General features: G+C 43.8%; 1 protein-coding gene across 4 annotated transcripts in view; it reads right to left on the reverse strand.

Moving 5' to 3' along the window:
- Nucleotides 1–23,130: 23,130 nt before the first annotated feature.
- The window catches only part of LOC111144593 (glutathione-disulfide reductase), a 54,299-nt gene continuing 50,082 nt past the window's right edge, over nucleotides 23,131–27,347 (reverse strand). For all 4 annotated transcript variants that reach the window (XM_022498969.1, XM_022498967.1, XM_022498968.1 and 1 more), the window contains 2 exons: nucleotides 26,915–27,048; nucleotides 23,131–23,999 (listed from right to left, as the gene is read on the reverse strand). In XM_022498969.1, coding sequence (XP_022354677.1) covers nucleotides 23,850–23,999; nucleotides 26,915–27,048 — 284 coding nt within the window. In that variant the 3' untranslated portion in view covers nucleotides 23,131–23,849. The remainder of the gene's footprint in view (nucleotides 24,000–26,914; nucleotides 27,049–27,347) is intronic.

A 27,347-nucleotide genomic window follows, 5' to 3' on the forward strand; every position in this document is an offset into this window, starting at 1 on the left:
AGGAAACAAACTGGAGGAGAAGCAGGTTGGGGGCGGGGTAACTGGGTGATGGGTATTAAGGAGGGGACATGTGGTGATGAGCCCTGAGTATCATATGCAACTAATGAATCGTTGACCATTACATCAAAACCTATACCTTAGCTAACTGATTTAAATTTAAAAGTGTGGAAAAACTTTAAAAAAGAAAGATGAGCTATTATAATGATACCACAAAATACAAAAACATTTAGAATACAAATGTAAACTAAGTAAAAATAAATATATAAATAATCTCACTGATAAGAAAGCAAGCAAGCAAGGAAACAATCGATTAAATGACTTGGCATCACCACACTCCAATTTCAAGCTAGATTACAAAGCTGTTGTCATCAAAACAGTATGGTACTAGCATAAAAACAGACACACAGGTCAATGGAACATGATAGAAAACTCAGAAACTGATAATCATAGTACTTTTAGCTTATTTATTCAAAGTTTATTCATTAGTATATTAAAGGTATATTTAAACTTAGCTCTGATAGAATTAACTCTGAATGGGAATTAATATTTATGTCCTGTTCCAACCATTGTTTCCAATAAATACATTTCTTTAAACAAGCTATTTTCTATAAATATATATTATGAAATAAGGATGACTTAAAATCTACTTTTATATTTAATTATTTTTATAACATATAATGTATTATTTGCCCCAGGGGTACAGGTCTGTGAATCGTCAGGTTTACACACTTCACAGCACTCACCATAGCACATACCCTCCCCAATGTCCATAACCCAACCACCCTCTCCCCATCTTCCCTACCCCCAGCAACTCTCAGTTTGTTTTGTGAGATTTGTCTCCCTCTCCATCCCATCTTGTTTCATTTTAACCTTCCCTGAGGGTTTAGCTCAGTGGTAGAGCATCTGACTGCATTTTAACCTTCCCTACCCCACAACCCCCCCCCCACCCTTCCTCTCAAATTCCTCATATCAGAGAGATCATATGATAATTGTCTTTCTCGGATTGACTTATTCCATTTAGCATAATACTCTCTAGTTCCATCCATGTCATTGCAAATGGCAAGATCTCATTTCCTTTGATGGCTGCACAGTATTCCATTGTATATATATATACACACACACACACTCTCTTCTTTATCCACTCATCTGCTGATGGACACCTGCTGATGGTTCTTTCCATAGTTTGGCTATTGTGGACATCGCTACTATAAATATTTAGGTGCACATGTCCCTTCTAGAAGATCGCTACATTTGTATCTTTAGGGTAAATACCCAGTAGTGTGATTGCTGTGTTGTACAGTAGCTCTATTTTCAATGTTCTGAGGAATCTTCATGCTGGTTTTGAGAGTGGCTGCACCTGCCTGTATTCCCACCAACAGTGTAGGAGCGTTCCCCTTTCTCCGCATCCTCGCCAACACCTGTTGCTTCCTGACTTGTTAATTTTAGCCATTCTGACCGGTGTGAGGTGGTATCTCATTGTGCTTTTGATTTGTATTTCCCCGATGTCAAGTGATGCTGAGCATTTTTTCATGTGTCTATTGGCCATCTGGGTCAAAAGCTTTTGCACAGCAAAGGAAAGAGTCAACAAAACCAAAAGACAACTGACAGAATGGGAGAAGATGTTTGCAAATGACATATCAGATAAAGGGTTAGTGTCCAAAATCTATAAAGAACTTACCAAACTCAACACCCAAAGAACAAATAATCCAATCAAGAAATGGGCAGAAGACATGAACAGACATTTCTTCAAAGAAGACATCCAGATAGCCAATAGAATCCACATTTTTTAAGAGAAATTAAAGTCACTTTAATAAACCTACCGCAGAAAAGGAAATATAGATATCCATCATCACAACTGAGAACATCACAAAAGAAGACAATCAGACATAATCTGGTGTCTGATGGAAGAATATAATACCACTTAAGTAGTTCTGTCCAAATGTTCAATCTGTTGAAAGCTATAGAGCCAACTACTCATTTACAAAAACACAGATGTCAGAGAAAAGTCCTAACAGAGTGTCACCAATGAAGTCTGCACTGCATATATTCTGACAGGACAAATATTTTCCCAGCAAATAAACTGTAAGACTGGAAGGAAGGAAAGAAAGAAAGAAAGACAGGGAGGGAGGGAGGAAGAAAGAAAGGGAAAGAAAGAAGGAAAGAGGAACCTGAGAAACTCAGAAACTAATCCACACGTGTATGGTCTTAACTTATGACACAGCAGCAGAAAATATACAATGGGAGAAGGAACTGTCTCCTCAGTGAACAGTACTAGGAAAACTGGACAGTAAATGCAGAAGAATGTGACTGGATCACTTTCTTACACCACACATACAAATTATGAATGGATGAATGACTTGAACATAAGAACTGAATCCATAAACCTCCAGGAAGAAAACACAGGTGGTAAGTTTCTCAAAATTGGTTTTGAGGAGTCTTCTACATCAGACACCAAAAGCAAAGGCAAAAGCAAAAATAAACAAGTAGAAAAACATCAAACTGACATTTCTGCATGACAAAAGAAACCATCAAACCCTTAAAAGGCAACCTCCCCAGTGAGAAAAAATATCTGCAAGTCCTATGTGTGAGAAGAGGCTAATATCCAAAATACACAAAACACTCCTTCAAAGCTAAACAAAAATTGAATAAAAACTGGGGAGAATATGTCAATAGATACTTTCCAAAGATGGCATGCAGTGGCCAACAGACACAGAAAAGTTGTTCAATATCACTAACTGTCGTCACAGACACATAAGTCAAAACCGCCATCAGCTCTCACCACAAAACTGTGGGAACGGCAGTTGTCCCAGAGACAGACACCAGGCGAGGTCAAGGGTGTGTACACAAGGGGACCCTGTGCACTGTTGGTGCGAATGCCAATTGGGGCAGCCACAGTGACAAATACTATGGAAGGTCTGGGGAAAAAATGAATATACCTACCGCATAACCCAGTAATTGCTCTACTGAGTATTTCTTTGGAGAACACAAAAACACTCCCTCAAAAAGAGAGATGCACTCCCATGTTCACGGCACCATTATTCACAATAACCAGACAAGGAAACATTGACCTTGGGAGCAATATGTTAAGTAACTCAGACACAGAAAGACAAACGTCAGAGGCTCTCATGGACATTCCACATGGAATCCAAAAATTACTGAACGCATGCATACTGAGAACAGATTGGTGGTTGCCAGATTCAGGGGAGGGGGAAAGGAGTGAAGGTGGTCCAAGGTGCCATGTCTGAGTGATAAAACCTGTAAGTCATGGAATATTCTATGAGGCATGGAGACAAAAGCTAACCCTGCAGGACGGGGTACAGGCTCCCCCGCTATTTGAAAGTACAGTGTTCCTAGGAAACCTTTCACAGCACATTGTGTAAAATGAAAAAGGAATGATCATTCATTTCTATAGAAAAATGAGTGAGCATGCTCAGACACCAAAAGTTCCTTCTCTATGGCCCTTATGAGGCCTCAGAACACAACATCCTAACGGATGCCCAAAATACATGGAGATAAGCAGAGCAGATGCTCACAGACACAATTCAAAGTGCTGTGGCTGGACACGGAGTGCAATGCCCAGGAAGGAGTTGGTTGGGGTACATGCCGCCTCTGTAGTGGTTCCTCACAAAACAGATGCTGAATGCAATGCCCACTTTTTGACTTTATTCATAAGAGGGAAACCCTCTTTGGGTTTCTTCCTGCTACTGGAGCTGGGTAATAATGTAGATCTTTCCAGAAAGCCAAGTGTCTTACCATGAACTTTGAGAAAAGTGAGGGAGACTTGTACTTGAAAGTTGCTGAGGGGTAGAGTTTCAAAGTTCTCCCAGACACAAACATCAGCACGTGGAACATGGCCTACCTCCTACCCCCAGAAACCTCCTCCTTCACCTTCCTCTGAACAACCAACAAGAGCTGGGAGTTACCCCAATTCCTCCTTTCTCCCACTCCCAGTATTGAACCCATTGGCAAACCCTGTGAGCTCCATCTTCAACAGGTATCCAGAATAGCACTAACCCCTCCTTCCAAGGCCACCTGCCTGGTCGACACTAGAGCCCTTCTCTTGCCTGAGTTCCTGGAAAACCTTCATCATTGACCTCCCTTGCCCATCCTCAACCCTGTGTCATTTGTTCTCAAGATTGTAGCCAGGGGGCGCCTGGGTAGCTCAGTGGGTTAAAGCCTCAGCCTTTGGCTCCGGTCATGATCCCAGAGTCCTGGGATCCAGCACCACATCGGGCTCTCTGCTCAGCGGGGAGCCTGCTTCCCTTCCTCTCTCTCTCTCTCTCTCTCTCTCTCTCTCTCTCTCTGCCTGCCTCTCTGCCTACCTGTGATCTCTGTCAGATAAATAAATTAAATCTTTAAAAAAAAAAAAAGATTGTAGCCAGGATGGCCCAGTGAAACAGGGTCCCATGGGGACCCAGTCCTATGATGGCTTTTTGTCACCCTACTGTCACCTCACTGAGGTCATGTCCCAAGTTGTCTCCTGTGACCACAGGGTCTTCTCGCTGCTCCTGGACATACCTGGTATGCTCCTACACCAGAGTCTTTGCAAATGCTTTCCCTTCCATTTGGAAGGCTCTTGTTGTGACATCACTCACCTTCTATAGAACTTGACTCAAGCATCACCTCCCTAGTGAAATCCTACCTGACCCCTATGTGAATAGCAAGCACCACTGCCACCTCCCCTTCAGCACCCCAGCCCTGTCTCCTGCTTCACAGTTCCAGAGCAGTCATCACAGTCACCAGGCCATCTCAGCAAGGGAGAAAGGGAGGCCTACTTGGATGGTTTCACCACCAACTCCCTCTGATTTCCTAGTCCAGAGCCCTGGGGGGAAAGGTGAACAGAGCCCTTGCACAGCCAGGATGCCCGGGACAATGAGTCCACCTATGGCACCCTGAAGACTCTCAGGAAAATGAGCCATAAGAGGAATCCACTTGCACATGAAACTTGAAACCAGACACCTTCCTCAATTACAGAAGAGCACACACACTTCCTCCACTTGCCTAAGGTGCTCATCTGAGAAACCTGAGCAGAGAAGCATCCCAGGGTCCAAATCTCCCTCTGGCCAAGGTCCTGGGAAACAGACATCTCTCCTTCCTGCACCAGCCACCTGTGATTGACGTCTGGTGTCCTCCTGTGCTGGGACAGAATGGTGCACCTGTCCCTCTTTCCTGGGATGTCATCACAAGCCGGGCTTTGCTGCACACTTTTCAGGAAGGAACCTGCAACAGCAGCAGCAGCAGCAGGCTGCCCAGGTTCGGTCTCAGTCTCACACATGAGGCCCCATGTGGAACTAGATGGTCAAGGAGGCTGGTGTGCTGTGTGGCCTTGGAGCCTAATGGCAGGAGCTGAGATTTCAGTTCCAGATGAAAACCGGCCTCTTCCATACAGCACAGGAAAGGGGAGGATTTCTCAGGGGTGTGGCTCTGGAAGAAGAGCTTCTGATGGCTGAATTCACAGACGCCAGGCAGAGGACACCTGCAGTGCCTCATCCGAGGAAGCAAGGGGCACACTGGGCAAGAATCCATTAATGCTGCCTGTGGACTGCTTCCCTCCAAGCGCCCTGCTGAGACAAGGGCTGGAGAACCAAACAGGAAGCAAGTTTCCTATCACATCTGCAGCAAGACGGCTGGCTGGGGAGCAGAACCCTGCCCCTGGAGCACGATGGCCTGTGGATCAAGAGTGAAGGCCACCGCCATAGTTCACAGTCTCCCAGCTATCTGATCTGACTCCCCTGCCAGGCTCACACCGTCTGACATGGTGACTCCTAAGACCCAGAGACTGCTTTCCTCCCCAGCTCAATGCTACTCACAGAGAAGCCACCTCCAGTCTCAGAAACATGTTCATTTTTAGCTCTGGAATTCCCTGGGTTTGTCTACACTGGCCCACCCAGGTGTCCCTTCCAGATCATTCCTCAGGTACCATAGGGCTTCAAGCCACCTTCAAGCTGCCCTTCAAAAGGCAGGGACAGGGGGTGCCTGGGTGGCTCAGTGGGTGAAGCCTCTGCCTTCAGCTTAGGTCATGATCTCAGGGTCCTGGGATTGAGCCCCACATCCGGCTCTCTGCTCAGCGGGGAGCCTGCTTCACCACCACCCCAGCCCGCCTCTCTGCCTACTTGTGATCTCTCTCTCTGTGTCAAATAAATAAAACCTTAAAAAAAAAAAAAAAAAAAAAGGCAGGAACAGATCCGATTAGGCAGACCAGCCAACTCTGTGTCCTCCTCCCTGAACACCAATGCTTCCAAGTCCAAGCTTCAAACCTCACTCACGGGGCATGGAGCACCATGTCAGCATGAACACTGCTCTTTGAAATCTCTTGTCTCCCATTCCTTCAAATCAGAAACCAAGCTCCAGTCACTGCTCTATTTTCCCTTCAGAGAAGGAAGAGGATAGAATAAAGCACTGCGTGTGTACAGCACACTTCCACCCAAATAGAATTTCCTGTTCTTTCTCATCCGGGCAGCCCTATGCTGCCCATACTAATGAGAGGTACAAGTTCAGTCATCCTATATATAGTTGGCCTTTTGTTTTTCCTTTAGATATTTATATCCTGAAGTCAATGTCTAGATTTCTTTCTTAAAATAAGAAGAATAATAATGACATGGTCACGTAAAGGTCTGGGTCTCCATAATCAGACAACATGGCTCTTCTTTAGATAAGGATGAAGACACATCCTCTTCCCAGGAAGCAAAGCCCACACCCTCAGGGATCCTGGCAGGCCTCACAGGTGTTGAGTTCCTTTGCCCCATGGAGTTGTCCGAGTGCAAAGGATGCAGGCACCCTCCAGGGTTCATTCTGTTTTCTTCATAAATTCCCCAGTTCAAATCACAAGTGATTCACCTGGTCAGGTTTCAGAGCCCAGGATGGGCCACCAGGTGAGCAGGACACCTCCCACCCTGCCACCAGAGAAGGCTAACAGGGGCCTGTGTTCCACTGGGAGCACAATGAGCCACTCTCTGGGCTCCTGAACAAGCCACATTCCTCCTCCATTTCTCCCCCTCATGAAAGGCACTGTACCCTGTTACAGCTCTGAGGCTGTGCTTTACTTTAAAAAATAATTTAAATTTTTTTTTCATTTATTTATTTGACAGAGAGAGAGACAGCGAGAAAGGGAACACAAGCAGGGGAGCAGCAGAGGGAGAGAGAGAAGCAGGCTTCCTGCGGAGCAGGGAGCCCAGTGTGGGGCTCAATCTCAGGACCCCGGAATCATGACCTGAGCTGAAGGCAGATGCTGAATGACTGAGGCGCACCTCAAAAATAATTTTGAATATTAGAAAGTGGTTCACAGAAGAGAAAAACATGAGCCCCTGCAAAGGATTCTTTGACTATTTCAGAAGCCTGGTTTTCCGTTGTTTAGTTAGGACAGGAAAGAAAAACACACAGACTGTCCCTTCCACTAGCAGGTCTGATTCACGTCAGTGACTGGAAGAAGAACAGGAAATAAAAGAGGAACAGATGTTCTGATGACCCGTCATTTCCACCATTTAACTTTTAAAACTTCACCCACACGCAAGGGACAAATCCCAAACCAGTGTTTTGGCTTGGCAGCGCAGAGAAGTCTGAATTGGAGTGACAGGGACAGAAAAAGAGCTCATGTGTGTTGGCTGCGGCTGGTGGCCCAGAAGCAGGTGCTCTGTCAGCTCTCCACCTGGGCTTCAACGGTCCTCATCCAGGAAGCTGCTCACACCCCTGACCTGTCACAATTGTCACACAGGGGACACAGAGTCACCCTGGACCTGGCCTTGCCCACAGCCCCCTGCAGAACACACTCCGCTCTCCTCCGGAACCCTGTCAACTCTAGGCAGACCTGGAGCCCCCCTGTCTGCTGCAAAGCTCCAGGACACCCCCCCTTCCAAAATTACACTGGCCCAAGGCTCTCATGAGAAAGGCAGAAGGCTCCCTCCTGAGTGCTTAACACCTCCTTTCCTCTTCTGTTGTAGTTATCTGCACTTACCTTCCTACCTGGGCAAACTGTGAGTAACATATCAATGGAACATGAACATTCTCTGAGATCTGAATCTTTCATGGCAGCTGTCCGAGGATACCTTGTGCAATAAGGAACTAGTGTATCCTACCACAGTGTGTTTGAAACCTATCATCTACTTGATAGGAGATGCAAATAATAGAATAGGAGAGCGAAAATCACTCCATTACTTCACTCTTCATGAAGCAGAACATGGTCTTTTTCTTTTCTTCATTGACTTCAATTCCAGTTAGCGTCCATGCAGTGTTCATTCTTTTGCTCTGGGGGTAGGATTTCATGATTCTTCACCTGGATAGAACAGCCGGGGCTCATCACAACAAGTGCCCCCCCAATAGCCATCACCCATTTAGCCCTTCCCCCCACACACCTGCCCTCCAGCAACCCTCGGTTTGTGCTGAGGTAGAGTCTGTTTTCTCATTTGTCTATCTTCCTCCCCCCAGTATGTTCAACCGTGTTCTTTCTGAAATTCCAGAGGAGTGAAGTCAGTGGGTATTTGTCTTTCCTTACAGATTCTGCTTAGCTTAGTCCACTCTAGGTCCATCCGCATCATTGCAGATGGTAAGATTTCATTCTTTGTGAAGCTGGTCCTATTCCATTGTATGTTTATCTCCCACAACTCCTTTCTCCATTCATCAGTGAATAGACATTGGGACTCCCTCCACAGTTTCGCTATTGTTGATAACGCTGCTATAAACATCACAGTGTTTGTTCCCCATTGAGTGTGCATTTTTGTGTCCTTTGGGTCAATACTTAGGATTGCAGCTGCTGGGTCCTAGCATCGTTCAGTTCTTAGCTTTCGGAGGAACCACCATATTCTCTGTTCCAGAGTGGCTGCAGCAGCCCGCATGCCCACCAACAGTGCAGGAGCAGTCTGCTTTAAGAACATTACCTGCCAGCAATTTTCTAAGGAGGAAACGGAAAACCTGTGGGATAACCTGACTCACCCAGCATCAGGCAAGCAATTCCAGAAATTCACCCCAGGGTTCCTGACACCAAGTCCCTTGAAGCCACCAGCATGCCTCTATTCAGGAGAATTCCCAAAGACTCTTCTTTTGACTTCAGCACCAATGAAACTACAGAGAAAATATGGCACGTCAAAATATCTAGATAATCCATTTAGTGAAACTAGAAAGTCAAGCTTCACTTTTAAACCATAAAAGCCTCCTCGGTATCATTTTGAATTTTCCCTCCACCCTCATTGTAACTCTTTGGATGAAAAGACTAATCAGGGACACCTAGGTGGCTCATCGGTTAAGCCACTGCTTTTGGCTCAGGTCCTGTGATTGAGTCCTGCGTCAGTCTCCTTGGTCAGCGGGAAGCCTGCTTCTCTCTCTGCCTCTGCCTGCCACTCTGCCTGCTTGTGCTCTCTCTCTCTCTGATAAATAAATAAAATCTTTTTTAAAAAGAGAAAAGACTAATCAATTAGGAAACATCACCTTTGACAAGACAGCATCCAAGTCTCTATCTGACCGCAAAAAGTCACATAACTCTAGATGCTGGTCACTCCACCACAACCTAGGCTCAGTGGAATAAACACTGTTAGATGAAGAAACAAATTATATGTTAAAAACACACACAGAGTAAATCTCTTCTTTTCTTTCTAATCAAAGTGATTGGCTGGGAAAGAGATATTCCAAATGCCTTTGTAAGCCAGAAATGAACAGAGAAAATGGGATCCCCTGCATTGTTCTAGCTGCAGGGAAACTAAGGAACTCTTGCACCCACTCTAGATTACCGACAGCTACTTCAGTTTTACTTTGTAGCTCCACTAGAGACAGAGAAAAGCCCAGGGGGTTTGGAGCTAAAGAGAAGTTTTACCTCCCATCCTGACATGAATATGGCATTGTGCCCAATGTACCTGCTGCTTTCTCTGAACGCTGATGTCCTGTGACAAGCTGCATGACTGACTCACCCACTGATGTTCAACACTTTGGGTCTCGTGGAGCCAGAGTGAAGAAGTGTTGTCAGGTGGGGATAAGAAGGGACCTCTGACCTAAGGCCTGTACACCTGCTCCAGTTCATGAAAGAAGGGGAGACACATGCTTGTTTCTTTAGTAATTAGCTTCATTCTAAAGTTGACCGATGTCATTTTCTTTTGGAGAAGTAAAGTTACTCTTCCAAAAAATGCTCATTGGTTCAAAATGCAACATGAGTTGGGTCTGGTTTCCTCCAGGCTCCAGAGCCCCCACTGGGAGGTCCCTCCTGCACCATCCTAACAGCCCATTACCATCAAACCCAGGGATACAGGGCACAATGGTGAGTTGGTGGATGGCTCTAGGGGTTGTTACCACCACTCTTGAACCTAGGGAAACAGACTATACAGTTCACCGCTGTCTTCTGTACAAACAAGCCGCAGTGTGTCTCCTCTCAGGGTCTCTCACCCAGCACCTCACCACTGCCCTCAGTGCTGACAGGCTGCACTGACTCCTCTTCCAGAGTCTTCCGCACTCCAGCTTGCCACTGCCTCCAGTGGTGGCAAGCAGCATTGTCATGCCTTCCAGTGACTCTCACTCTGCAGCTCACCACTCCCTCCAGTGGTGTGACCCTGCACTGCTGGGCCTTCCAGGGTCTCTCACTACAGCTCACAACTGCCTCCACTGGTCTCAAGCCACACTGGCACGTCTTCTACCATCATTCAGACTGCAACTCAGCACTGCCTCCAGTGGTGGAAATCCGCACTGTCTCTCCTTCCTGTGCCTTGCGTTATATCTGTTCACTACATCCACTGTCAGGAAGCATCAGCATCACATCTTCCAGCGTCTCACCCACTGCAGCTAAGCACTGCTTCCCTTGGCAACAAGCTGAACTGCCCCTTCTTTCAGCATCTGTTGCACTGGAGCTCATCACTGCCTCCAGTGGTGGAAAGCTGAATTAGGAGAACTGCTTGATGGCATGGCAGTGCAGAATTCTGTCACTGGAGGCAGTGCTGAGCTGCATTGTGAGAGCTGCTGGGAGATATGCCAATGCAGCTTGTAGCCACTGGAGGCAGTGGTGAGCTGCATTGTGAGACCCTAGAAGAAATGGAAATGTCGATTTCCGCCAGTGGAGGCAGTGGTCAGCTGCAGTGCGAGGGTTGCCAGAAGGTTTTGCAGTGCTCTTTAACGCCATTAGAGGCAGTGATGATCTGCAGTGCGAGACAATGGCATGCCGGTGCAGAATGTGGCCACTGGAGTCAGTGTGGAACTGCAGTGTGAGACCCTGGAAGACATGCAGTGACGGTCCCGCCACTGGAGGGGGTGGTCAACGCAGTGTGAGGAATGTCTGAAGGCTTTGCAGTGCTGCTTACGGCCACTAGAGGCAGTGCGAGGCCATGGATGGTCTGGCTGTGCAGCTTGTCCCCACTGAAGGCAGTGCTGAGCTGCCGTTCAAGATGCTGGGAGAAGTGTCAGTGAAGTATCCCGCCACTGGATGCAGTGTGTTGCCCGCACTGCCATGCGGGGGATGCCAGAAGGCTTTGCAGTGCTCCTTACCACCACTAGAGTCAGTGGTGAGAGACAGTGCAACACCATGGGTGGTGTGGCTGTGCAGCTTGTTGTCACTGGAGGCAGTGTAGAGCTGCAGGGCAAGACGTGCAAAAGTGGCCATGCAGGTTCCTACCACTCGAGGCAGTGGTGAGCAGCAGTGTGAGACGCTGGAAGAAGTGGCAGTGGCAGTTCCTGCTACTGGAGGCATTGGTGAGCTGAAATTTGAGATGATACAAGGAGTGCCCCTCAGGTTACCTAGCACTGGAAGCAGTGGTGAGCTTCATAGTGAGAGGATGGAAGATGAAGCCATGTTGATTCTTGCCACTGGAGGCAGTGGTCAGCAGCAGTGCGAGGGATGCTTAAAGGTTTTGCAGTGCTGCTTATGGCCACTAAAGGCAGTGTTGAAATGCAGTGTGAGACCATGGATTCGATGGCTCTGCAGCTTGCCACTGGAGGCACTGCTGAGCTGCCACGCAAGACCTGGAAGGAGAGACAGTGAAGTATCCCTCCACTGGAGGCAGTGGCGAGCTGCAGTTTAAGACACTGCGAGGAGTGGCAGTGCAGTTTCCTACCACTGGAGGCAGTGTTGAGCTGCAGGGAGAGATGCTGGTAGGAGAGGCTGTCCATTCCTGTCACTGGAGGCAGTGGTCAGCTGCAGTATGAAGGATTCCTAAAGGCTTTGCAGTGCTGTTTATGGCCACTAGAGACAGTGTTGAGATGCAGTGCATAACCATGGACGGTGTGGCTCTGCTGCCTGCTGCCACTGGAGGCAGTGCTAAGTTGCCATGCAAGATGCTGTAAGGAGAGCCAGGGATGCATCCCGCTGCTGGAGGCAGTGGAGAGCTGCAATTTGAGACGTTGCAAGAGTGGCCATCTAGTTACCTAGCACTGGAGGCAGTGGTGAGATGCAGAGTGAGACAGTAAAGAAGAACTGTGTCGATTCTTGACACTGGAGGCTGTGGTCATCTGTAGTGCGAAGGATGCCAGAACTTGTTGCAGTGCCACTTCCCGCCACTGGAGGCAGTGGTGAGCTCTAATGCGAGAGGCTGAAGAAGTTGCAATGCACTTTCACACCACTGGATGCAGTGGAGAGCTGCAGTGCAAGATGTTGGGAAAAGTGGCAATGTCTGTATGAGATGCTGGAAGAAAGGCAGTGTCTATTCCTGCCACTGGAGGCAGGGGTCAGCAGCAGTGTGAGGGAAGCTGGAAGGTTTTGTAGTGCTCTTTACTCCAACTAGAGACAGTGTTGAGATGCAGTGTGGGACCAGGGATTCCGTGGCTGTGCAGATTGTCACCACCAGAGACAGTGGTGAGCTGCAGTGTAAGATGCTGGAAGGAGGGGCAGTGTTGGTTCCCACCACTGGAGGTATGAGCTCTCAACCGAAATCTCATGAGAACTCAGGCAGTTCTCATGGATTTTTACCCAAATATCGTGAGAACTCATTCCAAATATCATGAGATGAGAACTTACTCCAAATCTTGAGAAATCTCAATCCAGATCTCCAAAGATCTCAGTTCAAGTGTGGTGAGAACTCAGGCACTTCTCATGAGATTCCTACTCAAATCTTGTGAGAACTTATTCCAAACCCCCTGAGATCTCAATCCATATCTTGTGGGATCTCAGTCTAAATCTCATGAGAATTCAGGCACTTCTCATGAGATTGTCACCCAAATATTGTGAGAACTCATTCCAAATATTTTGAGATATCAGGGAAATCGCATGAGATCTCAGTCCAAATCTCCAGAGATTTCATCCAAATCTCCTGAGAACTCAGGTAATTCTCACGAGATTTCTACCCAATTTTCACGATTTAGGTAGAAATCTCTTGATAATTCATTTCAAATATCATGAGAACTCAGGGAAATCACATGATCTCAAATCTCATGAGATCATGGTCCATAGCTCATGAGATCTCAGCCGAAATTTCAGGAGAATTCAGGCATATCCCACCAAATTTCTACCCAAATCTTGTGAGAACTCTTTCCATATATTGTGAGATCTCAGGGATATCTCATGATCTATGTCCAAATCTCATGAGAACTCTGTACAAATCTTGTGAGATTTCAGTCACATCCCATGAGATCTCAGTCCAGATCTCAAAATATCTTGGTGCAAATCCCATGAGAACTTATTCCGAATCTTGAGAGACCTCAGTCCAAATCTCAGATCTCATTCCAAATATCCTGAGTGTTCAGGCAAATCTCACAAAATTTCTACCCAAATCTTAGAAATCTCTTGAGAACTCATTTCAAATATCATGAGAACTCAGCGAAATCACTGGTTGTCTACTCTACTGGATAGAATAGATATCAAATATCTATGTATTTTAAATCTAGTAGGTATCTCTTTGTATCCATCTTTATTTGCCTGATTGCTAGTGAAGTTGAATGTTTTCTCGTGCTGGTCATTAAGTTTTCATTTATGTGAATGGTCTGATCATTTCCTTTTATTTTTGTTTTTTTAAAGATTTTATTTCGGGGACCTGGGTGGCTCAGTTGTTAAGTGCCTGTCTTGGCTCAGGTCATAATCCCACGGTCCTGGGCACAAGCAGGGGAAGCAACAGGCTGAGAGTAAGAAGCAAGCTCCCGGCAGAGTGGGGAGCCTGATATAGGACTCAATCCCAGGCCCCCAGGATTGTGACCCCATCCGAAGGCAAACACCCAACCGACTGAGCCACCCAAGCATCCTTATCATTTCCTTTTAAATTTTTTTTTTTAAGTAAGTGCTACTCCCAACATGGGGCTCTAACTCACTACACCAAGACCAAGAGTCACATATTCTACTGACTGAGCCAACTAGGCACCCCATCCTTTGCCAATTTTAAATGAATTGTTTCTCATTAATTTAAAGGATATATATATACAAAGATCTATCTACAGAGATGTCTACCTATATCTCTATCTATATATCTCAATCTCTCTATAATATATATATATATATATATATATATATATATATATATATATGTAACTGAATGCCATTATATCATAGTTATAGACATCTTGACCTGTCAAAAAGTGTTAACTTTATAAACAAGAAGTAGTTTAATGTTTGGATAATTTGACTTACTTGTCCCCAGTGTACTTTAACAAGTAAACATCTATCATTATGGCTGAGTGTGAGGAAGAATAAACAAATTCTAGAGTAAATAATACCTGCTTCCTGTCTTGAAGAATTTAACAAAGATCCAGAGTGCAAGTCAGACTCTGCCAAGTGTTCTTGGAGATATAACCAAATGCTGTGGGGCAAGGGCAGAGAACTTGCTTTGACTGGGGGAGAGGAGTTCGGCTCTAGGAAAGGAAGATCAAACTCATAGGCTGTGCAGGATGCCACAGGCAGGTGGCCAGGAAAGGCCATGAGAGGAGATGGTGCTGGACAGAGGGTGTTGGCTGGGACCGCAGGGTTGTCCTTCCAGTCTAGCTGGAATGTGGAGTCTGAGAAGAGAATAATGTTGGAAAGGTAGGTTGGGGTCAGTTTTCAAGTTTGGGGTTGCTTATCTGAGGAATCATGGACCTATTCTGCAGGTTGGCTTGGCATTGATGGGGATAAACATATCATTATACCTAATCTTAAAGCAAACATGTTTTTGCCCACACAAAATGAAAAACAACAAAGACATTATTTTTTTAAATTTTATTTTATTTTATTTTTAAGATTTTATTTATTTGACAGAGAGAGATCACAAGCAGGCAGAGAGGCAGGCAGAGAGAGAGGAGGAAGCAGGCTCCCCGCCGAGCAGAGAGCCCGATGCGGGGCTCGATCCCAGGACCCCGAGATCATGACGAGCCGAAGGCAGCGGCTTAACCCACTGGGCCACCCAGGCGCCCCTCATTTTATTTTTTTTTCAAGTGTTTCAAAATTCATTGTTTGTGCACCACACCTAGTGCTCCATGCAATACGTGCCCTCCGTAATATCCACAACCAGGCTCAACCCACCTCCCACCCCCCACCTCCAAAACCCTCAGGTTGTTTCTCAAAGTCCACAGTCTCTCATGGTTTGTTTCCCCCTCCAATTTCTCCCAATTCACTTCTCCTCTCCATCTCCCAATGTCTTCCATGTTATTCCTTATGCTCCACAAGTAAGTGAAACCATATGATAATTGACTCTCTGCTTGACTTATTTCACTCAGCATAATCTCTCCTCCAGTCCCGTCCATGTTGATACAAAAGTTGGGTATTCATCCTTTCTGATGGAGACATAATACTCCATTGTATATATGGACCATATCTTCTGTATCCATTCATCCGTTGAAGGGCATCTTGGTTCTTTCCACAGTTTGGCGACTGTCGCCATTGCTTCTATGAACATTGGGGTACAGATGGCCCTTCTTTTCACTACATTTATATCTTTGGGGTAAATACCCAGTAGTGCAATTGCAGGGTCATAGGGTAGCTCTATTTTTAATTTCTTTTTTTTTTAAGATGTTATTTTATTATTATTTTTTTACATAGAGAGAGAGATCACAAGTAGGCAGAGAGGCAGGCAGAGAAAGAGGGGAAAGCAGGCTCCCCGCCAAGCAGAGAGCCCGATGCGGGCCTCGATCCCAGGACCCTGAGACCACGACCTAAGCAGACGACCTAAGCAGAGCCTTCAACTTACTGAGCCACCCAGGCGCCCCCTGTTTTTAATTTCTTAAGGAATCTCCACACTGTTTTCCAAAGTGGCTGCACCAACTTGCATTCCTACCAACAGTGTAAGAGCGTTCCCCTTTCTCCACATCCTCTTTAACACTTGTTGTTTACTGTCTTGTTGATTTTGGCCATTCTGACTGGTGTAAGGTGGCATCTCAATGTGGTTTTGATTTGAATATCCCTGATGGCTAATGATGACGAACATTTTTTCATGTGTCTGATAGCCATTTGTATATCTTCTTTGGAGAAATGTCTGTTCATGTCTTCTGCCCATTTTTTGATGCAATTATCTGTTTTATGTGTGTTGAGTTTGAGGAGTTCTTTATAGATCTTAGATATCAGCCCTTTGTCTGTAGTGTCATTTGTGAATATGACATTCTCCCATTCTGTGGGTTGCCTCTTTGTTTTGTTGACTGTTTCCTTTGCTGTGCAGAAGCTTTTGATCTTGATGAAATCCCAAAAGTTCACTTACACTTTTGTTTCCTTTGCCTTTGGAGATGTATCTTGAAAGAAGTTGAAGTTGCTGTGGCCAGTGTCGAAGAGGTTACTGCCTATGTTCTCTAGGATTCTGATAGATTCCTGCCTCACGTTGAGGTCTTTTATCCATTTTGAGTTTATCTTTGTGTATGGTGTAAACGAATGGTCGTTTCATTCTTCTACACATAGCTGCCCTTTGTCCCAGCATCATTTATTGAAGAAACTGAAAAAAGACACTTTTAAAAGCATTAAACGATGTTCATTGTTTGCTCTGAAAGAACCTATTTCTTCAATTATCCCCTCTTGTGCCAGTATCATCAATCTCCCATTTCCCTTACTTACATGTTCCATCCCCTCAGGTAAAAATATGCACAGATTTTATCCTGCCCTTTCCAGCAATCCCCTTATCTTCAGAGCGGAGCCTTAACAGACAGACAATGAATTCTTTGGAACAGGTGAATGAATAAAGTTTCTGCTGCTGCTTCTTTCTCACTATAAAATCTTTTAGCCATTTTTATTTTGTTATTTTCATCCTACATCTCTACTTAACTTGGAATCTCAAAAGTCACCAATAACCTCCTAAGAAAGAAACAAACAGCCTGTGATGTCTGAGAATGAATCTAAATCGTATCTTTCTCCTGTTGGACATAGTGAGTTTCACAGAATACTCATTTTAGTCAAGATCACCACGCAGCACAGAATACCACACAACCCCCCCCCTTGCTGAATGAATTATTGCTATTCTTTGCCAAAGACTAGTAATTGGGGTGTGTGCGGGGGGGGAGAGTTGCCCCCCCAGACATTTATTGTAATATATCTGAAGATTGCCCCCTGCTTTTTGACAACACGAATCTAGAATCAACTGCTGCTTCCTTATACCTTCCCCCAAATTACCCAAGGAAACTCCATATTCTATAATGGGTTCTTTGTTAGAAAGAACTCTTACTGGGGCACCTGGATGGCTCTGTCGGTTTACCATCTGACTTTGGCATGGGTCATGATCCCAGAGTCGTGGGATGAAACCCCTGCATCTGGCTCCTTGCTCAGAGGGGAGTCTGCTTCTCCCTCTGACTCTGCCACACCTCCTGCTCATGCTCTCTCACTTGTGTGCTCTCAAATAAATCTTTAAAAAAAAAAATTAAAAAAAATTAAGAACTCTATGTCCCTCTATATCCCCATATATGTTTTACTGCAACAAGTAACAAACCCAGCTTGCTCAATGAGGGTTCCTTTGGTCTTTGGCTAGAGAACATTGGCACTTCTGTGAATTCCTGTAGCTTACTGTCTTTAGGCTCAGCGGCCTCTTGCGTACCATTCCCTTCTTTGAGCTCTTTCCTTGTGTCTTTACTCCTGTTCCATCTCTTTCCTCTGAGGTCTTGGCTCCTGATCCCCTTCAGTTTAGGCATTATTGACACTCTAGCCTCTTCTCTTTCTTAACACACCTTCTTGCCTTAATATTTATATATGTATGTGCACATATATCTTTATGTACATACATATATGTACATACATACATACACACTGGTGCATTTAACTATGACGTCTACGTATGCAATTCAAATCTGTCTCACTAGTACTGACTTTCTCCTAAACTCCCATCTTTTTCATATCCAGATAAATACTGGGACCACAAATTCAAAATGTCCAATACATAGCATCTGCCCTCTTTAAACAACTTTCTTCACCTGTTGGGATTTTATGAATGATCTATTAATGACGTATTTCTCCCAGTCCCTCATTCTGTAAACTTCAGGGCTAGTTTTGACTCCTCCCTCTCTCAAGCCCTAAATTCAACCAGTTCATGAATCTTGTTGATTCTTCGTGTGCAGATTTTCTTGTATGTGTCCTTTCCCATTCCCACTGCCACCACCCCAATCCTGGCCCTTTGTTACCTCACACAGACAGTCTCAGCCTCACTTCTGATCTCCCACCCTACTCTTTTTTCCTACTTCTACTTTAATCTTCCCAAATGCTATCAAAGTGGGTTTTACTTTAAGCTTCCCAAATGCTATCAAAGTGGGTTTGATTAAAACCCACTTTGATAGCATTTCCTTTCACAATCTTTTAAAAATATTTTTATTTAATTAGAGTGCATGCACAAAAGTGAGAGAGAGAGCAGGAATACGGGTATGGGCAAGGGGAAAAGAAGAAGCAGGCTCCCTCCTAAGCAGGGAGCTGAAAGCCAAACTCCATCCCAGGACCTGGGGATCATGTCCTGAGCTGAAGGCAGATGCTTAACCAACCGAGCCACCCAAGTGCCCCTCCTTTCACAATCTTTAATGACTCCTCATTGCAAATCTTTTCATCCATTTATCAAGGTCCTCTCCAAACAACACCTTCTAATTTTGTCATCTTCCCGCACTCTCATTCATTCAATAGTATTGGGCATTGCAGTAAACAGTGAAAATACATGGTCCAAAGATGTGTAGAGCCTGCTCCTTGTTTTTGAAAGGAGCAAAGGAACAGATACGTGGGCAAATATTTAATGGCAATGTAATAAGAGTTCATAGATAAGTTCTCTTATAGTTCAAGATTGTTTTAAGGAAACAAAACTGCTAGTCACAGTCCTTAGTTAAACATTGGAAACTCGTGTAGCCCGTTTAAGTGAAATGAAATGTATCCTATGTAGGGTAGCTCACAGAATCTTTAATTAGAGGGCTGGTGATCCAGGGTCAGAGGCTGGGAAGCTAGAGCCATGATGGCCAGAATCATGACTCGGAAATGGGCTAGTAAGCTCACCATTGATGCTATTGGGTTCCAGCCACCATTGCTAGAAACTGACATGGTCGGAATTGGTACTACTGCCAGGCTGCCCTTGATGTTGTTGCCACAGCTGCCATCACCTGCTACTAGAATGGATTCTCTACCCCTATTTCTTTGCATCACTGGTTTCTGAGTAGTCAGGGGCAGGTATATCTGATGGGTCAAGTCTATGTCCTGTGCCTTCTCCCTAGCAGCAGGGGAGCCTGAGAAGCATGCACCTGGCATTTTTCAGGTTTACGTGGAGATATGTCTGGGCTTTGTTCTGAGATTTATTAAGGTTGGGATTCTCCAAACTTAAGGAATCTAGATGCTGAACAGCCATAAAGAACAAATGTCTGCTGCTACAACTTACAGATAAAGAACTTAAAATGGAGGGTGGATGGCTCAGTCAGTTAAGTGCCTGGGTCTTGACTGAGGTCATGACCTCAATGTGCTGGGATCAAGCCCTGCATTAGGCTCCCTGCTCAGTGGGGTGTCTGCTTCTCCTTTTCCCTCCACCTCACCCCCTTCTGATGTATGCATTCTCTCACAAGTCAATAAAATATTTTTTTAAAAAACTTAAAAGAGGAACTTCCCATAAAAATTTAAAATCTAGATAGAATCCAGTCCTAGCATCCAACATTTTACCTTTTGACTTGCCCCAACAGGTTAAATAGCCCTTAAAACATACTACACTGAATACAGAAATGACTGGATATAGCCACTTACCTTTGAAACACTGACTCTGATCTTCATTTACTAACCAACATGCTGAAATATTGTACCAAAGGCAATGGCAATAAGAGTATTTCTCAGAGTCAGGCACAATGGAAACCACCTTCCATATCCACCTTGAATAGCTCTTCATCTACATCAAAAAGGTCAGATTCATGAAAAGTGCAAAATCTGTTGAAGACCTGAACATCCTGCCTACTAATTTTTCTAAAAAGTTGGAAATCTTGGCCTTTTCTACTATTTAGTGTCAAAAATCACACAGTAACACTGGCTTTGCCTTCTTGCAGCAGAAGTTGCTACATAATGTATCAGGTACAGTAGTACTGTGAAACTCAACACTGAGAATATAAAACTGATTGATGTTAAATGTAAAATGACCAGGTGAACATGGACTGCAGACCTGCTATGTGACCACAGACTTAAAATGAGACAAGTTGTTATGGGAACATATAATACATAAAAATACTAAAGAAGTCTTCACAAAGACAGGTTAAGGCAAGCCTTGTAAACTGAGCAGGTTGACAGGTGTCTAATTAAAGATGGACACAAACTCTTTACCACTCCTCCCACTGAGAGGTGAAGTCCAATTCACTCCCTCAAAACTCTGGGCTGGCCTTAGTGATCTGCTTGACCAACAGCCTGTGGCAGAGGCGATGTTCTAGAACTTCCGAGGTTAGATCATAAGGCTTGCAGCATCTGTCTGGGAATCTTGGGACAATTTCTGAAAGCCATGAGATTCCGTGTGCCTCAACTCTTTGACTGCTATGTTGGAAAATCTACACGTGGGCACTCAGGTTCACAGTCCCAGCTAAGGCCAGCCTTCCAGTCAGTCATCCTTGTCTAACTGCCAGACATATGAATGAGTTTCAGAATCTCTAGACCAGCCCATCTACAATTTGAATACCAACAAATGATCTTTGTCAACAGCAACAGAAGAGTTATCCTCGCAAGCTGAGTCTTGCCCCAATTTCTGACCCACAAAACTGTGGTTAAAAAAAAAAAAAAAAAAAAAAGTTGCTATTTTAAAGCACTAAGTTTTCAGGAAGGTTGTAATGCAGCAACACATAATGGGACCATCACATAAACAAATGGGGAAGAACATTCTACACAAAACCAACATCCTCTCTAATGCTCCAAACTGAACTCTATTATTTCTCATATGTTCTTTGCCCAATTCTGCTTTACTGTACCTTCCACATGTTCCAACCTCCTCCATAATCCCAAATTCCACACCATATACAACTCTTTTTCTCATGCCCTTCAGTTTTCCCAGTGAAACGGCACTTTCTGTCTTTTAACTTGCATGTTTCCACCTCTATCAACAATGCTTTTTGGCACTGTCCCATTTTCCTGCAGTAGTGTAAATTAGTGCCCATTGTTCCAATTAATTAATAGTGCCCCCTTTCACTCCCAACTGTCCCATTCTAGGCAATAAATCATATGGTCACCTTGTGATGAACACAATGCTTTGAATGAGTTATTTGTGTAGAATTTTTTCTCTTATTCTAGAGTATATCATTACTTGAAACCAAGTATAGCTGATCCTCAACAATGTGGGGGTTAGGAGCACCAAATCCTCCACAACCGTAAAACACCGGTATAACTTCTGACTCCCCAAAAACTTAACAGCTAATAGTCTATGGTTGGCCAGAAGCCTTACCAATAACACAGTCGGTTAACACATTATTTTATGTTACATGTATTATATATTCTGCATTATTACAATAAAATAAGCTAGAGGGGCACCTGACTGGCTCAGTCAGTAGAGCAGACCCTGTGACTCTTGATCTTGGGGTCATGAATTCAAGCCCCACATGGGCATAGAGCTCACTGAAAAACAAAAACAAAAACAAAAAAAAACAAGCTAGAGAAAAAAAATGGTATTAAAAAAATCAGAAGGTTGGCCGGGGAGGTGGGGGGGGCTGTCCGGCTGGTTCAGCTGGTTAAGCATCTGCCTTTAGCTTAGGCTGTGGTCCTGGGATTGAGCTCCATATCAGGCTCCCTGCTTAGTGGGAAGTCTGTTTCTCTCTCCCACTCCCCACTGTTTGTGCTCTCTCTCTCAAAGAGATAAATAAAAATCTTTAAAAAAAAAAAAAAAAAAGAGGAACATCAGAAAGAAAATACCATAAAATATCCACCTCTCAGTGGACCCACACAATCAAAACCCATGTTGTTCAAGGGTCAACTGTATTCTCTGTCTTTCTTGCAACATCCACCCTAATGAGCAGACCTACAATGTGCCAGATAGTTTACAACGTGCTGCTTTGTGTATCTTTACGTTGCTCAGTGCTTTGTGTAACAGAGACTGTGCTGCCAGATCACCTCACAGGCTAGACCCGTTTGGGAACTGATGAGAATGAAGACTGCAACCTGGAAAAGGTTACTTGCATATTGGTTTACCGCGGACACAGAAAAAAAGCAGGGCAATGGACACGTAAGAAAAAAATACGTGATGTTAGAGTGGCTCTAACTAGTAGCATCTCCCCTGTTCCTTACAAAGTCACACCTAAAGTTTGGGCCCTATACAGAGTAAGACACAAACCGGGTTGGCAGAGAACCGTGGTCTACTACCTTTTAGGTGGTTGACAAAGAGATGGGGAGTAGTTATATCAGTCCATGTTTGGGTTTTTAGACCCCAATTTCTTGCTGCAACAATTACATAACCTAGCTACTAACATAGTATTTTTCTTCTGATGATTTTGGACCTACTCAGTAAGTCAGCAACCTGGACATGGCTAACCAGAAAGACATTCGGTTAAAGCTTCAAGAAAGAACTCAGTAGCACTATGTTACTAATGAAAACCATGGAAAACTTGAACTAGTTTACCTAGTTGGTGAAAGCTAATGGAAATAAAATGCTGAAAACCTAAGTGATTTCTAGATTGTTCTTCCAACTCAACCATTAACTTTGCTAAATGTTTCTTTTATACCTCTGCTCTTAATCTATAAAAATCTCCGCCCTGCCCCGTATAAGGCGTTAAGCCTACTAAAGGTAGCTCACTGTTAGCATGTAATCCCCAATGTGAAATAGTCTTAGAAAATGATTTCTTAGGTATAAATTCCTAATAACAAATTTTGTTAGAAGAAAAGTCTATGATTTTATTTTCAGTTTTTTGAAAATAGTTTTTAGGAAAAAAAAAATGACAACACAGAAAAAACTTGAAATCTCTCCTTGAACTATGAACTCTTAGCAGAGGAAGAGACTTTGAATTCCTCTCCTTCTGAAAGAAGAAATCACTTCCAAAATGTCCCTTGCTCGTGTAAATCTTTCCCAAGTTTGATGTACTTCACCTCATAAAAGGAACATGATTTTTTTTTTATCATTTAAAATGAAAGAAATAAAATAGGGAAGGTGAGTCTCTCATATTATACGTTTTTAGAGAACGGTTCCATCTTTGAAGCAGCTTTGTAATACTCAGAGCTGGTGTCCTCATCTATTAAAAATTAGCAAGTTGTATTCATTCAAGTACCTTAATTCACGGTACTTCATATAGTTTTATAGCTGGAAGGAGGCCCACACAAAAACAAAACAGAACAAAACGAAAAAAAAAACAGCTAGCACAGAGCTGTAAACAAAAAATAAAACAACTTTGAAATATTGATTACTATGAGGTGGAATCAAATGAAAATAAACCCTAGATGACAAAACAAATCTCTAATTACATAAATAAGTCCTATTATGAGCTGAAAATTTCCACTATCAGAATTTCCCAGTTACAATAAGGAAATACGTAAAAGGGGAACATAAGTAAACATGGTAATTTGGTTCTTTTCAGGTCTACTGGTCCAACTGCCAGCCACGTGAGTGTCCGGGTTTTCAACGAAGTGTGACCAGTTCTTCTGAAGAGGTCGGGTGAATAGCAACCGTGTTGTCAAAGTCAGCTTTTGTTGCCCCCATTTTAACCGCAACAGCAAAACCTTGCAGCATTTCATCACACCCGATTCCTTGCATATGGATCCCAACCACCTGGAGCAAAAAAAAGAAAAAGGCTTTAAGTAAAATTTTTATTAGGTAGATTAATACATTTTTTATTTGTCATGTGAGGTACGTGATATTTTAAAACCTCTAAGACACCTGAGTCTCTTATCTGGACATGACAGGACACAGGGTACTATGCAGTCCTGCGTCCATGTCCCTCCCCAGCCCCCCGACACAGCCCTTACTGCTCAGGCCCCTCTGGCTTTCCTTCTATCCGGAGTGTGCACTGTGCTCTCTCCTTTGCATAAGCTGTTCCCTCTGTCCAATTTTTCCTTCCCCTTTGAGTTAAGCCCAATCATTCCTCTGCCAGCTCCATTCACCTTCCCAACCAAGTCAAATTGTCTATCATGTGATCTCCAGTACCACTCTCTCTCTTTCATGACTCTCCCCCTACAATGTTCTATTTCTTTGGGGACTAGAAAATTACAGCCCATCTTCCCTGCAGATTTTAGTCTCTACACAGAGGGGACCTGCCTACATTTGCTTCCCACTCTTTCCATAGGACCAAGCAAAAGATGGCCCTCACGAGGCCCTTAGTCCATACACACTGCATGACCACACAGAGGACCATTAAGAGACATCTGTTTCACATAGCATTTTCCAGTTGTTTCTCAATCATTTTAAAACCGTGTTAATTGTTAATGTTCCCCTCCAGCAAATATTCTTACCAAAGTGAGAAAGTATAAAATTTAGCTATAAAAATACTTTGGTTAAAAATAAATCAAGAATAGGGGCGCCTGGGTGGCTCAATGGGTTGAAGCCTCTGCCTTCGGCTCAGGTCATGATCCCAGGGTTCTGGGATCGAGCCCCACATCGGGCTCTTTGCTCAGCAGGGCGCCTGCTTCCTCCTCTCTCTCTCTCTGCCTGCCTCTCTGCCTTCTTGTAATCTCTGTCAAATAAATAAATAAAATCTTTAAAAATAAATGAATGAATGAATGAATGAATGAATAAATAAATAAATAAATAAATAAATAAATAAATCAAGAATATACTACCAAGGGGCACCTAGGTGGCTCAGTTATTAAGCATCTGCCTTCAGCTCAGGTCATGATCCCAGGACCCCGGGATTGAGCCCTCCATCGGGCTCCCTGCTTAGGGCGAGCCTGCTTCTCTCTTTCCCTTTGCCTACTGTTCCCCTGGCTGTTCTCTCTCTCTCTCTCTGTCAAATAAATAAATCTTTAAAAAAAAAAAAGAAAAGAAAAAACATACTACTGAATTCTATACTTACCGTGATTAGAATGGTAAATTTTATGTTCTGTTTTTTTACAATTAAAAAAAGTATATCTCAATTTACAACAAAAAAGTCCCAAACCATACATATATAACACAGCCAGATTTTTTTTACATATTGTGATCTAAACTGAATTTACAAAGAGCTTTCGGGGATGGCACGAACTTTCTAAGATTCCTCTCCACATCCCAGTTCTTAGTCTTTGGTAGTCTGTCAAGTAATGTTTATCAAATGAATGAATGATAAAAGGCATGAGGAAATAACTGATAAGAGAAAAGAAGAGACCTCACTGATCCAATATCTGGACATCTTAGACTATTCAGGAACATTCAGGGCCAGAAAACAGCAACTTTTGTTTTGCTGCCCACCTTACTAATCTTTGCTCTGACTCTCTGCTTCTGTCAATCCTCAGTGATGCTGATTTCTATAATACAGGGATTATGTCTTCTGGCTTTTGGTTTACAGGGTCACCAAATCACATACAGACTATGCTCTTTTTGACAAAAAAAAAAGACCGGAAACAACACCTGAATCTTCAACTAAGCCGCTGTCCCTTCACAGAGCCATGTTCCCAGGGCATTCTGCCATGTCCCGCTGTAATATTTAATTCAATTTGTAAAAAAGCCCCCTGGGGGGCACCTGGGTGGCTCAGGTCATGATCCCAGGGTCCTGGGATCCAGCCAGGGTCAGGCTCCCTACTCAGCAGGAAGCCTGCTTCTCCCTCACCCACTCCCCCTGCTTGTGTTCCCTCTCTCGCTGTCTCTCTCTGTCAGATTAATTAATTAACTAATTAATTTAAAAAGCCCCAAAGGTTGACTAATACCCAAACAAATCTATTATAAAAAGTATTTTTTAAAAAATCTGTTCAAATTCAAACCTGTTCAAAATCTAAATCACAATGAGATACCACTTTGTATCCAGTGGGATGATTCCAATTAAAGACAAGTATCAAGTTGCAAGGGGCTGGGGGCACTAGAACCCTCACACAGGGCTGAGGGCATGTGAAAAGCATGCAGCCACTCTGGAAAACAGTCAGACAGTTCCTCAAAACATTAAACCAAAACTAGGTAAGTGGTATCCCAGAAAATTTCATTGAATAAGCGCTCTCTTCTTCCCTGATTGGCTATGTTAAATATAAATTTATCTTCCGATAAGTTCTTATACTTATCAGTATTTCTGAGGCATCTATCTATTCTAACCTATAGGTCCATGACAGTGAGCTTTTCTGTGGTTTTCAAACTTTCCTTCCTGTGTTTTAAAAGCATAAATATATGGAACCTTCTGTCTTTTTTATTTTTAAAAGGTTTTATTTGTTCATTTGAGAGAGACAGAGAGAGCACAAGCAGGGGGAGAGGCAGAAGGGAGGGAGAAGCAGGCTCCCTGATGAGCAGGGAGCCCGAAGTGGGCCTCGATCCCAGGACCCCAGGATCATGACCTGAGCCAAAGGCAGACGCTTAACTGAATGAGCCACCCAGGTGCCCCTGGAACCTTCTTTCTTAATGAAATATTACAAAGAACCCCAGTATATGTAGGCAGATAAAAGTAGGACTGCACCAGTTGAAACAGAGAAGGCTTAACTCTTTACTTGGTCTCCCGACTCCCCATCCTGCCAAATACCCCCATCCCTGCCAAGTCTGAAGACATTCTTTAGCTTACTACATTTTTCCCATACCTTTTCCTCTGCAGTGGCACAAACCATCTTCATCACACATTTTGTTTTCCTTTTGGTAACCGCATGATACATTGGGGTAAAGGTGGTTGAATAGGTCTTCACATTTTCTTTTCCATATTTATAAATGGCCTCATCTATAATGCACAGGGGGGGGGAAAGCATCTGTCAAAAACCTAAACAATTCCACTGAGCTGTCGAAGAGAGAGATGACCAGAAATATATAATCTGAGTAAAATCATGAGAAAATATCAAAGAAAACTACAAAGAGGGACATTCTGTAACATAAATGCCAATGTCATGAGAGACAAAGGAAAGGCTAGGGAATTTTTGTCTCTTGATTAAAGGAGACCAAAGGGGTAAGAAAATAAATACAATGCATCCTGGACTGAATCCTGACATTCGGGGAAAAAGTGTTAAAAATGACATTATTTAA

Source organism: Enhydra lutris, unplaced genomic scaffold (assembly GCF_002288905.1).
Source record: "Enhydra lutris kenyoni isolate GAN:26980312 unplaced genomic scaffold, ASM228890v2 scaffoldscaffold11, whole genome shotgun sequence".
Taxonomy (NCBI): domain Eukaryota; kingdom Metazoa; phylum Chordata; class Mammalia; order Carnivora; family Mustelidae; genus Enhydra; species Enhydra lutris.